The sequence below is a fragment of the Lutjanus erythropterus genome, chromosome 20, assembly GCF_056507025.1.
Source record: "Lutjanus erythropterus isolate fLutEry1 chromosome 20, fLutEry1.hap2, whole genome shotgun sequence".
Classification (NCBI taxonomy): domain Eukaryota; kingdom Metazoa; phylum Chordata; class Actinopteri; order Lutjaniformes; family Lutjanidae; genus Lutjanus; species Lutjanus erythropterus.
In genome coordinates, this window is record NC_139336.1 from 20,415,004 (window position 1) to 20,433,221 (window position 18,218).

Here is an 18,218-nt window from a genome sequence, read left to right on the forward strand (position 1 = left end):
CACTTAAGAGCTTATAAACATGAGAACTTCTAATGTGAAGACTTGAAATGATGGGTTGAATGAATGGATTCAATCAATTCATTAAATTAAGTTTCTGAAGAAACATGGCATGCATATTAGCAGACTTCCCAGCATGCATTGTGGGTACAACAAAGTGAAGATACAACATTAAAGAGGGAGAGAAAGTGGGGGAACTACATGCAGCGAAGTGTTGTAGGTGGGAGTCCAACCCATGACCGCTGCAGAGTACTCACTGCGTCTGAGCTACCAGGTTACCGTACTTGTACTTCTACTTTATACTGCTACTTTGGAACATCTCTGAAGCAAATGTTGTACTTTTTACTCCACTACATTTATCTGTCAGCTTTAGTTATTTTTCAGATTACAACTTTTCCGACCCTTCCTGTCCAATAAAAACCATGTGTACACTGTAAAAGTTCGTACAGGAATTTAGTGGAATTAAGTTGAAAACTTCAGTTCTTTTAACTTGAAAAGTCTTTTGACTTGAAATGTTGAGTTGAATGAATGTAGTTAACATGTTTTCTCTAGTACAACTGTATCATTATCAAGTTTATTTGACCAGAAAGGTCAGTCATTAATCATTACAAAATTACCTCAACTTGTCTTTTACAGTGTGATTTGGCCTTTATGTTAAATAATCATTAAATTATACTGAATCAAATATCTATATCTGCCTTAAATCTCGACACTGTAAATGCTGAAACCTAGGCTTCATGTCTCAAGTGAAGTGCCAGTTCTCTGCCAGATGTTGACTCAGTGATGGCACAGAATAATTAGTGTTGGTTTTATGATAAATTTAGCATCATGAAAGGATGGAGATCTTTTTTTCCCCTCTTTACTCAATGACGAGTCTCCTGCAGGACACCTAGACACTATTTACCCTTCTTATTCCGTAACTCAGACGTGCATTTATTCAGATTCTTTCAGCCCAATCGAGTGCCCAAAAAAATCAGGAATGGGGGTGAATTCCAGCAACGTGGACAAAAGAACTCGGCTAATTCCTTGCAGATGTGTCTCTGAGCTGTGTGAGGGAACACTGTGCTGCCCTCGCTGGAGAGAAAAAGGACTCCGCATTGGAGAAAGTTCAATGAATTACGAGCATAAAAACATCAGTGACCCAGTACAGCTGGTTCTGACTGACTGTCTGGTTTTCCAGGGAAGAGAAAGGAGGCAAACCGGGAACGCATAGTTTTCACTCTGTGGAGGAACTGTTGGTATGTTAGTCATCCTCAAAGCAAAAAGGCAATATTAATTTAAAAAAAAAAAGTGCATCTACAGCTGTTTTATACTGGGAATAAATCCTGCACAGTTGAATGAATACAATGGCCAGAGGGCATCTCTGAAGACAAAACAGGAAATAAAACGGCTGATGTTGCTCTGATTCAGTTTGGAAATATTTTCGCATGAATCCCAAATCTTTTATTCACTTCTTTTAACTTATTAATCCTCAGAAAATTATTATTAGTATGAAAGTCTCGCTCTTAAATCTTCTTGCTCATGTGGATTAATGAACATCTGACCCTCCTCATCCTGTTTCTGTATCAAACATTCTGCACTTATCTTTAACTTGTGAACAAGTCAAGTAAGTCTACAGGGAGGATTCGTTTCTGGAGCTCATATAACTCCACTTGGCTCCGGTTCGCCCTTGCAGCTTACACAAGCTGAAACGTAACCTCACGTGACTGTAAGATGATGTGTGCCCTTTTTTATCCAAAAACAATACAACTGGTTTAACTGTAATTTACAGCATGATTTAATCCGTGTACTCTGCTATTAAACAGAACCCATTCTCAGACTATAAAGTATATTTAGTTTGTGCTTGGTTCTTGATCTCTTTCTCAGCTACTGTTTGTGCAGAGTGGATTTCACTTAAATCATACATGTTAATGTCAATTTATAAACCACATCACTGTTTTTAAAGCTCCTGAAAACTTGGTTTTATCTGAACTACAGTATTTTGCAATAACATTAAAATTCATAGCTAAATATGCAACAATGAGAATTAAAGGCACCCTGTGGAGTTTTTAACCACTGCTAGTTTTATGGAGAACGTTTTTATGAGTGGGGCCCTGCTTTCTGTGCAGTGTTGGGGAAGCTACCAATAACTTGAGAACTACTTTGAGAAGAACAACAGAACTGCCCAAGGGAGAAAACTAGTTTGGTTAAATTAAGCTACTTAGAAAAAGTGGTTCAAACTACTCTGTCTCTGTTACTCAACTGAATTCATTGCAAAAAATTCCCACTTGTTCACAGGTCATATGAACCCCACCGTTCATTGGAAAGTGCAAGGAATGTCAGTTTTGGTTTAATGTCCATCTGTCAGAAGGAATGGAAAAATATAGTGAGTCATTTCCTTTTGTGGCTTAAAATTGTTTGCAGTTTTAATAGTGGTACTACTACACAAAATGTCAAAAAAGTAATTTAGCTACTTGAATCACTCAGCAAATGTTAACATAGTCGAACCAGTCGTAAGTTACTGCAAAATGTGGTTAAACTACTAGTTTAATTACATGTTGTTCACTAGTCCCCAACACTGCTTGCTTTTTCTCATGCATAAGGACACACACATACTCGCGTGAGCAAGTGGGTGACAGGATACATGGTCCTGCCAGTGGTTTCAACAGTAGGCTACAGGTTTCAAAATCTAATAAAAATTGGCTCAGCGAATCTTGCAAGGTAGCACTGAATGTCAACATGACATGTTTACAAGAAAACACCACGGGGCACATTTAAAATTATCAAAAAAACATTTATAGTTATTGTTTATTAAGTGTTTAGCACTCACACACAATAGTTCTGCAGGAATTATATACTTGTAGCAACCGCCTTTTTAAAGACATGTAAAAACTTCAAAATTCACGTGTTGTATTTATTGATGTATTTCATGTCGTAGTACGAAAAATGAAAATCTCTTAAACTTGTATTAACCACTGTCCTTATTTCAGTCATCTAACTAAAATCCATTCAGGAAACCCAATGACCTCAAGACAAAGAAACAGAGGTGCTAATAAGCAACATCACTTCCAGATTTTTGGACTTATTAATGCAGCAGTCTTTACAAACAGTCCTACAACTGTCGTCAGATTTTGATTAAAATGTTGCTAAACTCTGATTGGTGCACAGAAGTATGTGGCACCACCTTTTTACAAATTAGTTCTGCCCACTTTCAACCAGTGAGAGGAGCAAAGAGCAAACAGCACAACCAGAAAACCTCTCATGTGAAAAAACTGATTCTGTTCCAACTTTGGCAGAAATCGTTTGTTCTTGTTGGATGCCTTCATTCATAATAAAAAGGTTAATTCAGAAAATGTGTTTTTTTGGACCTTTAAATGGGACGTGTCATCCCACCGCATCTGAAAGAAAAGTGTTCAAAGCTGCTCTGACAAACCCCACTCAAAGTTGGGCCAAAGCCTGTCGTTATAGAGTGGTGAGACGCGATAATTGTACAAATGAGGATAACGGCACACACACACGTCTGTCCTCGAAGGCATTCACGGAGTCGCAGTCCTTTGCAAAAAGTGACAGGAGTAATTATATGAAGAAATAAGAAAGAGAGCTTGACAGAGAAGTTCAAACCTCGCCTACCTTCTCACCTCCACATGGCTGGCCGATCACTGTGTGAAGTGGGAGTGACTGTCAGATTGTGGGTTTTGGAAAGTTACAGAAATGATTGGATGCAGCCACCAAAGTCCAACATTAGAAAGGTGAGGGAGTTCAAACGCTGTTCAGCCATCTGACGCACGCTTAGTTTGATGCTGACACCTTTAAGCTTTACTTATTTCTTTAAAAAGGGCCAGATTTGTGCAGGAAAGAATAAATGCACCCTCATCATCGTGGATTAGAAGTTGCTTGTTGTTTTCGTAGAAAAACACAATGTTGCTTTTAGCATCTTTTTTCATTCAGTTTGACTCTTCTACTAAACTGCCTCTGCTTGAACAGTCTGAGTGAAGCTTTTTAATAAAATAACAGTCCCAGTGATTAACAACAGACCCAACCTTTGAATGGTCTAATTAGCCTCTTTCTCATTTGAATCACTTATTTATACTTTTTTTTTCAAGTGTATTAATGATCAAACAGCTGTATTGAGATAGTTACTGGACCAGATTCGGCCCACAAGCTGCCAGTTGAATAGGCCAACCTTAAAAAGACTAGTTTGACATTTGACATCGACAATATGCTTATTAACTCTCTGGCGGAGAGTCAGATGAGAAGATTGATACCATCTGTCTGTTACATGTGAAGTTACAGCCAGCAGTCAGTTAGCTTTGTTTAGCACAGAGACTAAGGGAAACAGATACTGTAGCTCATATCTTGTTTGTTGAATCAGTACAAAATCCAAAATGTAAAAACGACAATTTGTGGTATTATTACACTTGACAGAGCCAACTTTTCCATTTCCAGACTTTGTGCTAAGCTAAGCTAACAGAAATGAGACTGGTATCAATCTTCCCATCTAACCAGAAAGGAAATAAATGGATTTCCCAAAATATAAGACTGTTGCTTTGAAGCAGACAGATGCAGCAGAAGTGAAAAACCATCACCTGACCCTCCCTTTTTAACAACACTGAACATGACCCTTAATCCCAAGCAGCTCCAGTGTTGCTGCTCAGTGGCCAACAGATCAGACTGTCATTGTACTGTACTACTCTGGATAAATAAAGATTTACTTTAAATAAAACAACTAATCATTCTATGATACACACTTTTCCCCATGTTTCTGGTAAATGACAGACCAGCTGAGTCAGTGTCTGCAGGTGTTTGCAGCAACTACTTTTTGTGCATCCCCAGTAGGTGATTCACCCCCAGACTAAAAACAAGGAATCTTGCACAGTCTGAAGGAGTGTGAAAGCAATGTAGAGTTTGCAAAGTTTATATTATGTAAGACGCTGATCCTCCACCTCCTCGACTCCCTCAGGTACTGATAAGAAAATGGCATTCAGCACTCCAGTATTATTGCAGTCATCTGCCCCCTACTGTCAAGATATGGGACACTGTAATTGATCTGTTATTAGATCACAGGGATCACTGTATTTATCCTGCCCAGGTCACATAGTAATTCATGTCAGAATAGAATTTTGGTGCTTTATTTTACTTTCCATTTCTCTTTCACTCCATTTTGAATCAAGACTTAGAGCCTGTGAAGCATATTATTTGTTCCTAGTGGACTACTTGGTTTTTAAAGATACACAGCAGCTCATAAGTGGTAGTACAAATTCTTCACTTACAATTCAGATTTGTTGCTTTTAAGTCAGTAGCTCTCATGAAACTTTGTGATTTGAGAAACTGTTAAGTCTTTGTGGCGATTTACTGTGGTTTAGCAGCCGCCATCCTGCGGTCAATTCTGTAGATGGTCGAGAGAATTTCCTGGTTTGCTAAACAGAAGAAAATGAAGACCTTGCATTAAGTTTCCCAAGCTATGCATTATACCTCTGGTGCTAACAGCAGGGCGGTGATTTGACTGGGCTGCAGCAAATGACTTGGATTTATCAGCAGAGGAGCGTGGGGGTCACGTCTGCCAGCAGACGCAGTAAAGCAGATATCAAGTATCACCACAGCCTCATCTTGTTTATCACTCAGAATACACTAATTATGACCTTATAGAAAACTACTGTGAGATGCATGTGATGAGGCTTTCACGTTGTCAGCACAGCTCCAGCACAGACAGGACTGAGGCGCGGCCCGGGGTGGAGGGGGGTTTGTGGGAGACGGTTTCCCAGAAAAAAAAATGGAAATGTTGCGGGGCCATCAGAGACTCATGTTTAGGTTTCAGAGATCCTCCTATGAGAAAGTGGAGTGTTGAGACTTCTGGCGGTGTGTGTTGCAATTTGGTTGGGAGTTCATCCAACAGTCAGGGGAAAAACTATTTATCATGACATTTTGTTGATCTGGCAGAGAAAGAAAAAATGAAGACAATATACAGTAGATTCTAGGAAGTACAAGTCATATTCTGTCATAACCATGATGTGAAATAAGTCAGCAAAACTAAAACAACAACAACAAAATCAACATTCAGTTGCCAAAATGCTGTGAAGTTGGAGAAGGTTGGAGATTATCAGACCTTAAATATTTGTAGTTTGTGTCATATTTACTCTTTGATTACAGTTAGATTAAAATGATTGATAAAGCCAACTCAAATATTTCCAACAAATGCAACTTGGATTTTTCATTCACCCCTCTCAATGAGTGCAGATCTCCGCCACACAACCCAAAAACAATATTTGGATGTAACCCCCTTTTAATTATCAACATTTTGATTCACAACTGTAATTTAATTAAATATATATATTATAGCTGTAGAGGATTACAGTGTCACTGTACACGTAACTACTTACAATTAAGTAGTTACTCTCCAGTTCAGCTAGTATCCTATAAGGCATTTGCATTCTTGTGTTCTTCTTGAGTTATGGCCAAAAACATATTTTGTGAAATCACAGTGCCCTTGAACACCGAAATTTAATCCCTTCATTTTTGAGTCCAAGTGAACATTTGTGCCAAGTTTGAAGAAATTCTCTCAAGGCGTTCTTGAAATATCATATTCATAAGAATGGGATGACCTGACAACATCATGTCTCCAGCCAAGGCTGCTGCTGGTGTGGGGCCATAAAAAAAGGTTTTTCAAGGTTTTCCAAAAAATTCTGAATCACAGAGCTGCTTCAGCATACAGTCATGAGTGTGCACCGAAAAAATTAGGCTGATCGGTCGAGTAGTTTGCCAGATTAGCTGTAGACATGTTCTAGGTCCATTGATCACGCACACACTCACATACACAGTCACGCATACATGTAATATTGGACTGGTGATAATAAAAATATTAACAATAACAACAATTTTAGGTATAAATACCCATTATATTATGCTCAGTAAAATGTATGTTAATTGAAAAATCTGAGTTTCATAAACAAAAGAAAGAAACTTCTACTGGACCTCAACATTTAAGTTTGTAAAACATCTAAACAGGTTTTCAGTTTTCACTACTAGAAGCATTTGGTTTTGCTGTGCAAGTGGATTGAATTTCATGAGAAAGTTTTCATTTGTTTCGGTGTCTGTTTTTAATGAAACTGTTCTAAAATACGAAATATGCGTCTGTTTCCACTCTGTGAGGAAGAAAGTAAGATTCACTGCTTGTCACACAGACGCATTAACCATCTTTGAAAGGGCCAGACTGAGCAGTTACCAAACACACTCGGCTGGACATGATCAGACATCACGTATCCATCCAGTGGTTATATGAGCAGCAGCACCAGACTTGTGTAACAGAATCAGAAACTCCAAATGCTGAACTCCTCCTCCTCCTCACCATCATCATCATCTCACTGGGCGCATCTGCAGGCTGCAGCAGCAGAGCGTTATGAGTTTACACGGATACATTCAAACTTAGCTTTTCTCCTCTGCTCACTGAATATCCTTCAAATTGACATGAAAGCTATTTGAGTAAAAGACAAGTGGCAGCCCCGGCTCACGTGAAATGCTCGCTTTGTCACTTTAAATCTCCTTTAATTGAGTTCATAATGGGATTACGCATATTTGGCACGCCACTTTACGCATATGCGTGCGTCTATTTTCTTGTTTTCATCCTGCAAGCTGCCCACTCTCAGAGGAATCCGGGGACGCAACAAGGAGATCAAAGAGCGGCTCTTCGGCAGACGCTACAGTGGTCGCACAACGGCAAGATTTTTAGCATTTTAAGCCAAGGCTCGGAGTATCAGCCACCGCGGCGGAGAGGTGCGCCTCAGGAGCAAGTGCAGGCGCGACCTGTCACCATCATCCGTGATGCGGACGTGAGACATCCGGACACCTCCACCCAGCAGCAGCAGCAGCAGCAGCAGCCTCCGAATAGCCCCGATGCCCTCCCTCCTGCCCTCCAACGGCTCGTCAGAGGCCACCAGCACCGCCAGCATCACCATGACCGCCCCGGCGAGCGCACCGGGACGCAGAGGAGCAGCAGAGTCAATGACACCGAGCCAAAAGTCACCGTCAGTCCGCCTCTGCCCAGAAGAGAAGACATGATGGTCGGTGATGATCCCTATGACCCCTACAAGTCCGTCGATGGTGATAATCCGTATTACAATTATTATGACGTTTACGAGAGACCACGGCCGAGACCGAGACCCGGATATGGCACAAGGCACCATCAGTACGGTAAGAGTGGAGAAAAATGTTCCTAAAACAACATTCAGGTCATTAATGAGATACAGACAGCGGTCGAAGAAGTATTCAAATACTTTACTGAAGTAAAAGTACTCATACCACACTGTTTAAATACTGCACTGCAAGTGAAAGTCCTCCACATGGTGAAAATACTCCACTGCAAGTAAAGGTCCTGCTTTGCAAGTGAAAGTACTGTAAATACAGTAAAAATACTGTTTGGAAAGTAAAAGTACTCATAAGACACTGTGAAAATACTTAACTTAAAGCAAAAGTCCTGCATAGAACATAAAAGTACTCATACTGCATTGAAAATTCATACTTTTGGGAAGTTTGATATAACTAAAGCCATATTTTATAAGATCATCATGTTTACATTCTGAAATCTGCCAAGTTGATACTGCGTTTAAAAATCTATCAAATAGGTTGTCTTGAAAAAGGTAAGTAAATAAATCTATTAGTCTTAAGTTATGTTAACCTTCTTCTTGTTAAGTTCACTTCAAATTTGGTTGCAGGTACTTAGTTAAGTTGTTCCAACTTAAAAATGATAAGTGTAGTTGCTGTCCTGTAAGAACCACTTATGTCTAATAAAAACACAACTTTTCATGGTTGACATAACTGTAAATGAATCTGTTAAATGTACATATGATATTGTCTGATATCAATCACAAGCCCAGCAAATATTGTATTGTTGTGCAAAGAATCAATATAACATCATATCGTTATCAAACTTGTGATTTAACTGTAGCTCAGAGTCTCTGCTAACATACCTGCTGTTTGCGGACAACCAAACTGGGTTTAGCATCTTCCCTGTGAACACAGCCAGACTGGGGCCAAACATGGCATCTCAGACAAACAGGAAATATAGCATGGAGGTCATTTACCGAGCTTCCTGAGCATCCTGATGGCTTTACTAGCTGCTTAAGTAGCTATAACTGCTATCTGCCGTTAGCTTGGTTAGCCGTGCAGCAAACGAAGAGTTAGCTGACTCAGTTTCGGGTGTCTCACGCCAAACCAATTGACCTCTTAAAGTGTTTATTTGTATGTGAAAAATATGAATCTAGTGATTTATTTGTAAGTTTTCTGTGGTGATGAAGAAAATATTTCGATATTTTTCTTAGGTAAAAGTAGTAATATCACACTGTAAAAATACTAAAGCCCTGCATTCAAAATAAAAAAAAAAGTCTCTAAATATTAGCAACAAAAAGTACTTGAAGTATCAAAAGTACTCATTATGAAGCAGAATGGCCTCTCATTTAATCTTACTGTATCATATATTATAAGATCCAGTTATTATGACTAACATTGCTGGTCATGTTGGAGGTGGAGCTTATTTTAATTACCATACTTTATATATACATTACTTTTTGGTATCTACTTTTTAAATCTGTTCCATCATTTTAATCTGAAATGTAAGTAAATGTAATTAAAGCTGTGGAGTAAAAGTACAATATTTCATGTGAAATTGTGACATATAGTGGAATTGAATTATAAAGTACCTTAATATGGAAATAAAATGCTATTACATAAGTAAGTTAACTATAGTACTTGAGTAAATGTACTTTATTTACTGTCATATATAGCTAGTATAACTGTTACCGTGTTATTTTGTGGTTCTAGGTCTGCCAGATCTCATACCTGACCCTTACTACATTCAAGCTTCTGCCTACGTCCAGAGAGCCCCGATGTACAACCTGAGATGTGCAGCTGAGGAAAACTGTTTGTCAAGGTAGACCGCTGTCAGGATTTATCCACATGGAGAGAAAGAAAAAAGAGAAGCAGGCTTTTTGCAGCCAAGTCTGAGTGTGATTCAGAGGGCTTTGAGCCATAACAACCACCTAAAGTGCTTGTGGGTGAGGGCTGCCCAGTGGAACCATGAGGTAAAATTAACCGAATCCTGCCACTGATGGAGCAGAGGGGCGGAGTGGTGGATGTCTGTAAAGTTTAATCACAGTTTCTCCAAAGAGAGAAAGCTCCGAATGGTAAACACATTATCGAAAACTAACCCAAACAACCACGTGCCTTCAAACTATTTTTCCACCCACCATTTATACATAGGCAGCCTTCACTCAGCCGCTGGAAATCTGCTCCAGTCAGAGGAGGGGATGTAGCAGGAAAAACAATCTTACGCTGGGTTGCACAAAAACAGATTAAGGCTACTACAAGGAGTTTTTAACTGGTTATGAAAGTGTCTGTTTAATACATGCCTCTACATGACCTACATAAGCAAACAAGACCATCAGCAAGAAGACTGACTATTTCTTTGTAGTTATTATTACTGCCTACCACAGAGGAATCGAGCCTGTGTTTACATTTTCCCAGGTTAAGTCACAGTGAGTGCCACATTAGACAGATGATTCAGAAAACTGTATTTTTGACCTTAAATTTTATCATTATTACAGTGGAAACACAACTGCTTTTGTCCACAGGGGCCTCCAAAATCAACAAAACATGAAAGTTCCTTGTAGGAGTTTTAATGTAGTCTGAGTCTAGCAAAACCAGTTTTAAAATTTGCAAATCAGTGAAATTAGCCCGAGCTTTGCTGAACAACTCAAAACTAATCTCCATTTATAATCTTTGCTAGCTAGCTTTAAAAGTTAAACCAAAAAAGCGATATTGTTTGCTAACTAGCCAAAAGGAAAAAATGTATCATTTCTGCTTGCTAGCCAAAAAGTTTTTTTTTTTTTTTTTTTAAAGCTATATTGTTTGCTATTAAAAAAAAAAAAAAAAAGCCTTTACATTGTTTGCTAGCTAGCTAGAAAATTGGTTAGCCTTGATAGTCTGCTCATGATAGCTCAGCAGAAAATGATTTAGCTCAATACAAAGTTAAACCTCCTCAGGTGTATGTTTAAAGTTAATACTGGATCTCGTTCATTTTGGACATCAAAGTTTTGGTGCAACAGAATTAGATTTAATCGAGCTTTAGAGTAAAGACTAATCTGGGGTTTAAGGAGAGGTTTAAATTTAAGATAGTTTAAAAGTTTGGTGCAGCGTGATTTAAAGTTGAACCATGATTTAAGTGAGATTAGGAATAAGTCCTTGTTGGTGACCTGTTAGTTCAGTTGGTAGGGCGTTCACCTCACGTACAGAGGCTGTGAGTCTTCTGCTGTGGCTGTGGGTCTGATTCCCACCTGCAGCCCTTTGCCGTGTGTCATTCCCCCCATCCTGTCCTCACTTCAGCTGTCCTGTTGATTAAATCATGTTTTTAAAAAAGAAATGAATCCTTGTTGGTGCAACCCAGCCTTCGTGATGCAATCGTGTCCATGTATGACCTGCGTTTTGTTTTGTTTTTTTGTTGGTTGGCGCCTGCAGCTCAGCCTACAGATCCAGTGTTAGAGACTACGACACCCGTATGCTGCTGAGGTTTCCTCAGAGAGTCAAGAACCAGGGGACAGCAGACTTCCTCCCCAACAGGCCACGTTACTCCTGGGAGTGGCACAGCTGTCACCAGTGAGTATAATGTCATGTCAGAGCTGTCCACCTCACCACCATCACGAGAGTCTCTGGGACTCTGTGGCTGTTCCCTTGAATCATTTGCTCTCACTCGCCAACATGCTGGCATCAGTTACAGTCACTTGGGGAAGCTTTAGAGAGTCATGTCTGACTTAAGACATACTGCTGATCAAAAACATTAAAATATCACATTATTCACAGAATACTGAATTGGAGACAGAACATCTTCATACATCATAATTAGATCTCTGTAATTGTTTTGTTTTTCAGTTATAAATGTAAGCAGTTGTTTCCAAGAGATCATATTTATCACTACACTGTCTTTTCCAGTCCTTAGTTGTGGTATGGCACCCCCTGTTGAACCACAGTTGTGTTACTTTTGGCTGTTTTATAGCTTTTGCTGGCTGTTTTATTGCTTTGCAGAGATTGTGATATCAGAACTGACATCTTGACATAAGTTTTATTTGTATCTTTAGGCCTCCAAAGATGTAATTTTCTATTTTTACAATCTCAGACTATAGATTGTTAAAATATACGTCATTTTAAATTTGAATTCAGTTCATGTACGACTGCAAAGCCAGACACTGTAAATTAAAGTTGTGTTACGTACATAATGAACCAAAAAGGAAAACCACTGCTATTTTTTGTCCCTTTACTGAGCTTCTGGAGAAGTGCCTGTTTTTCCTTGATTCTACAGAAACTACCTCAGTCCATAGTTATGTTGTGAAACAACCAGGCCACTGCGCAGATCCCCAAGATGGAGCACATATGGCAGGGATCCAATAAACGGTGGACTGTATAGATTTTTTTCTCAGTGTTCTGAGAGTCAACCGATGTTAAAATCCAGACCGTTTCTGCCTAATTAAACAAACTCTGCGTTTAAGATAACAGAGTGAAAGCAGAATCAGACTCACTGCAGTTTTGCATGTACATAATAGGGCTGAACCATATAGTTTGAAGCTTCAGAGCTCCATTCTTAACTTTGACTTTCAAATTGTAGCTCAGCATTTGAATGCAGCCTTTTTCTGTATGTCCGTTAGTTCTGTTTAAACCTGGTATTTCTGCACAGTTGCAGATAAGGATTAGATTACAATCATTATTGGATCTTGGTACAAGAACGCTCCTTGCTTAATGGCTCACTGCTGATGAGATGTATTCCTTTGGTATTGAAATATGGTATTGAATGACGGCATTTTTCAAAATTCAGTAGTATTGAAGCAATTCAGTCGATGCCATAAAAGCATCAAAGTCCAGTAGCCAATGTTACAGTGGTTTACATTTTGTGTGATTTAAACATTTCCAATTACTCCAGAGCGTTTATGGTCCAAAAATCAAAATGCCGCCAGATAGATGCAATCAATTCCTAAATTCAAAATATGTTTTTAACTGACAAAATACTCAGGTTGTTGGCAGTTAGCCTTTCAAAAGCAATATTTTTACTGTGTGGAAAAAAACAATTTGTTCTCCTGGTTGTCACATGCAAAGGGAGGCACACACCTGTTTAGCTGGGCAGTCGAGCAGCAACCTACCAGCACCATGAACTATATTTAAACTGACAAAACATTTTTTAGGGTGATGACGTCTTAAAAATATGACGGCAGACATTCTTTCAAAAACCTCAATAGAAGCATTGAATGGAAAAAAATGAGCTGGAACATAATAAATATAATTAACACCTGTGATGTTTTCAGTCACTGTGACTCACAGCCACTTAGATTAACACTTGGAAACACTGTTCAACAAAATGTAATCAGTAATTGTATGAATGTGGCTCAGGAACAAAAACAGTCCCTGCTCAGTCTCAACATGACAAGGAGTGCAGGGTTGTTTTAATAAGGCCCAGACTGATGTGGACCTCATTCGGTTCAGATTAAAATGTTGCTGCTGATCCACAGGCACTTCCACAGCATGGATGAGTTCAGCCACTACGAGCTGCTGGACTCCACCACCCACCAGTCCATGGCGGAGGGCCACAAAGCCAGCTTCTGCCTGGAGGACACGTCCTGTGACTACGGCTACTACAGGCGATACGCCTGCACCGCACATACCCAGGTCTCAAAGATGCCCACTGAAAAGATTACTGTTGAAATGTTGCTCACTTGGGCTACACGTTATTTGAAGGGGTGTCATTATACTGTCACAACTATGTCATTACACCTGTCAGGAACATGGAGAAGTCTTTATGAATGTTTATGACTGTTGTCATAAGATGTCATTCAGTCAGTTGGATCATATTGGTGAAAAGTTGAGATGTCTTTGTAATGACAACTTTACATTAATCAAGACAATAATATCTTTAATGCCGTCTTTAATTAATAACATTCTAAATTAAATACATTTTTTCTCAAGCTGATGTTGGAAGTAACTAAGAACTGAATGATCCTGCGTCCTTCTTATCTCTGTTGAGAGTTTCACGTGCGCAGGCCGGACTGGGGATCCTGGTCAGACCAGGACTGAACGCAGTGTCAAAGAACAATGGTGGCCAGTTTGAAAGGGAGTAAAGTACCGAGGCGTTTTACGTGCTGGGTTTGACTCTTGGCAGCTAATTAGGCAGCTAGCTCCACAGCTAACCAAGCTAACTAGCCGACAGCAGCTACAGATAACAGCAGACAGCAGGTAGCCCGCTTCAGCAACAAGTGAACTTCACTCTGTGAACTAAATCATCTTGGCACTGCACTCTGTCATCAAACTGGCCTGATAACATTTAATCCAAAGTCCAAATGGGACCCTTTAGTTGAGGTCAAAGAAATTATTCATGACATTGTTACAAAATTATTTGATAGTGTAATAAAACTTAATGACAAAGATTTACCACTTTAATTGAGGTCAAGGAAAATATTCCTGACATGCTGGCCAGTTTCATAACCAACCACATTTGATAGTATAATGTAATGTCATAACATTATGCTAAACAGTTTCTTTAACAGTTTGATAATGTCAAGCTGTCAATGCAAAGACATTATTGGCTTGATTAATGTCAAACATTCATAAAGACTCCTTCATGTTAATGACAGGTGTCATTACATGGTTGTCAGTGTAATGACAGTTATGCACACTCTTCAAATAAAGTGTTACTCTTTATTTTTACATCAGAAAATGACAGCTAATGACAAAAAAGACCACAGTCTAATTTATTAATGTGTTTATATTTGTCACATTTCATAGTATTAATTGTCCACAACAGCTGTACAGAGTTCCAGAAACATGTCTGTGGAGAAACTGACTTTTTTCACTACAGACATTTTAACTGGTCATAACAGGAAAGGCTTTGTTCTATTCAAGTGTCTCAGTAAGCCGTGACAGTGAGCCAACATCCACATTCCCAAGACCCTGAAACTAAAAGAGCTAATTGAAATTCAGCCAACATTCATTTGATTATTTACACCTGTGCTTTTCCTTCTGTAGCATGAACACAAAATGTTTTGTGTGGAAAGGACTCTCTGAAATTTAACTGTGAGAAAATAACCTCAAAAATGTTGTTATAATGATATGTTGTTGCACATTCACACTGCAACAAGGATAATGATTTTACTGACCTGCTTTTCACTGAATGACCTGGTTTTTGGAATTTGGTTTAAAAAAAAAAACACACAGATTGAAGCAGAAGAAAAACAAGTGCTCTTTTACTGCGTCCTTTAGAGAACAGCTTCAGTATTTCCCTTTTGCATGAGCCAGTGGTGATGGTGATTTAATGATTTCCTGTTTCTTCTGCAAGATGATCCCACCTGCCTGTGATCAGTTGCTCACAGCACATGATTTCTTTTTCCATCCTGTTTTTTTCCCTCTTTTTCTTTATCTTCTTTGGCATTAAACCAGAAATACAGTTCTAATTATTGATCTTTTTATTATAAGCTTTTTATTCTTACCATTACATAATATGCCTTAAAACATGACATTTTGTGTCAAAGAAAAAAGTTAATGTTCTGCATGTCAAATTTCCTTATTTTGTTCAATAAGAAGTTTGTTTTTATGTGAATGTTGTCCAATGTGCAGGGCCTGAGCCCAGGATGTTATGATACCTACAATGCAGACATTGACTGCCAGTGGATTGATATCACAGATGTGAAACCTGGAAACTATATCCTCAAGGTTTGTGAAAAATTCCAGATGAGAATTCATGAGTCTCTAAAACCCTTTACGAGAGCTGTGTGGAACACATTGCATTTGTGTACATTTGCTTAGAGCCTATGTTGTTTATGAAGTTTTCTTTTTAGCTTTTTGTTTAGAATTTGTTTAACTAGTGGTGACCCTGCCAAAAAGACTTTTTCCAGTCTCTTTATGCACAGTTGGCACCTTTAAGCCTAACCTTTTATTGGAGCTGAGACTGTAGATATTTTGTGCAAACGTAAGGCATGTTGACATGGGTAATCTGGCTAGAATGTCTTTGTAAATTAAAAAATACCAGTGTTGCAGCCTGCAAATAGCAAGTGAGGACCCTCTGACCACAAAGGGTCCTGTAGCCTGAGTTGGAAATGTATCTCAAAGCAGCACAATAAAGGGGGTCAACTAAGGCCAAAGTAGAGGAACAAAAAAATCTGTAAATGGTATCATCACAGTCTGCGACCAGATGCTTCTTGGAGGATGGAGAGAAATCAATCAGTCAATGAGGACATTCCTGCAGTCAGTTTAAGTCAGACTGCAGATTGGCAACTGCAATCTCAGAAGGAGAAGAAGAATACAGGACAGTATTCTCAGCATACATATCGTCCATTGAGTGTTTTATCAAAATATCCCTGCCGTGTTATTGATTATTACGTATATGACATTGTTCTCCACAGGTCAGTGTAAATCCGTACTATCAGGTCCCAGAAAGTGACTACAGCAACAACATTGTGCGCTGTGATGTGCAATACACCGGCAACTACGCCTACCTGTCTGGCTGTCACATGTCAACGTAAGTATCATGTCTCATGTGACAAATGTTTCTCTGGTATTTCTCGTGTCCTCCGTTAATCCTCATGCTGCTTTTGTTCTTTTCTTTATTAAACATCTTCAGGTATTAAGAGATGGCGGTCATTCACAGCATGTTCTGTAAATGACAACGAAGAGGACTGCATATGAAGGCATTTAAAACATCATGAAATGAATTTTAAATTGTTTGTGTTGTTTATAATTTAAAAAAAAACTCATATTTTAGAAAAAAAATGCAATCATCTGACGTCATAGTGTCAGATAGTGTTGAATTCTTCTTTGCTTTTGTTGGAAAGCAGGTTTTTTTTTCTCCTCACTGATAACTGTATTCTTATCTCATCTTTTCTGAAGGCTATTTTTCATTCCCTTCTTTTACTGCATTGTACTGTATGCTTGCATTTCATAGCAGTTGTGAGATAGAATAGATCCATGAATTAGAAGCTTAGAAAGGCAAAATACTAAATGTAAACGAGCTTGCATTCACTTTTAAGTCAATATCGAATATATCACAATTTAAAATGAACCAGCTGTTTAAAGGAAATTGTTATATTTATAAGCAACGGAAGAAACTCTCTTTACTCTAAAGCTTTTCTTGTGAAACTTGAATAAAGTTCAATAAAACGTTGCAAGACTGTTTTTGGACTTTTTGAAGTTCTGAAGTCACTTCCTCGTTGCCTTTGTTTTTACCTTTTTCTGTCTTATTGCCTTTTACACACACACACACACACACACACACACACACACACACACACACACACACACACACACACACACATAATCAAAAACAGGCTCACAAAGTGTAAAAAGATGACTAAAAACTGTCAAAGTAGGGCTGCAAAGTAATGATTATATTTTTCAGAGATTATGGTTATTTTGATGAATGCATTATTGTTTTTTTTTTATTAGTTGAAAAAATATCAGGCTCCTAGAATCCAAACATCTTCATAAAATATAAAACAGAGAGGGGAATAAAACTAAGGCTCATGTTTGAGAAACTGGAACCAGAAAATATGTAGCATTTTTGAAGAAGTACGCCAGCAATTTATTATTCAACATACATAAAGTTGGACTTGTGAGAGACAGATAAAAACAAACAAAACAAATACGGTTAAAATCGAAGCACTAGCTGCAGAAATATTCAAATATTTTGTTCCTAGTATGGCTGAAGCTCAAAAATTATGGATCCTACATTTCCCATAATTCAGCTTGATAGCTATGGTGTTATCAGGGTCAGAGTTTGTAGATTTACCTCTCTAGCACCACAGAAAACATTATACAGCAGTTTTTACAAGCTGAGTAGAAATGATCATAACGGTTCTTTATGTCTAAAGCTGGTGGAATGCCCCTTTAATAAGCGATAGCAATTGTAGCTGATTAATTGTCTGTGAATTGGATAATCATATAAATAAAGATGCCATGTTTGTGTAAATTATAATATATAAATCAGCACAAATAAACCACAAATGACATAAACATAAATAAAACACAAATAATAAATAATTATTTCAAAAGCCAATTATGAAATAAGAAAAGAGATTATCGAAAAAGAAAATTTGGAACTAATAATAAGCTTCAACAAAAAATATTTTATTATGACAATAAAAATAACAATGAAGACATTTTATCATAATTAAAAATAATAGATAATAAGTCCTGTTTTATTTTTATTTTTTCAATCGTTTCACAAA

General features: G+C 38.2%; 1 protein-coding gene across 1 annotated transcript; it reads left to right on the forward strand.

Annotated features, from left to right (window-relative positions):
- Positions 1-7,283: 7,283 nt before the first annotated feature.
- On the forward strand, positions 7,284-17,155 carry loxa (lysyl oxidase a). Its single transcript, XM_084745996.1, has 7 exons — positions 7,284-8,160; positions 9,787-9,895; positions 11,479-11,616; positions 13,515-13,671; positions 15,613-15,708; positions 16,398-16,513; positions 16,616-17,155. Exons 1-7 carry the CDS (start codon positions 7,530-7,532, stop codon positions 16,620-16,622), a joined length of 1,254 nt encoding a protein of 417 aa, XP_084602122.1. The 5' UTR covers positions 7,284-7,529; the 3' UTR covers positions 16,623-17,155.
- Positions 17,156-18,218: the final 1,063 nt, after the last annotated feature.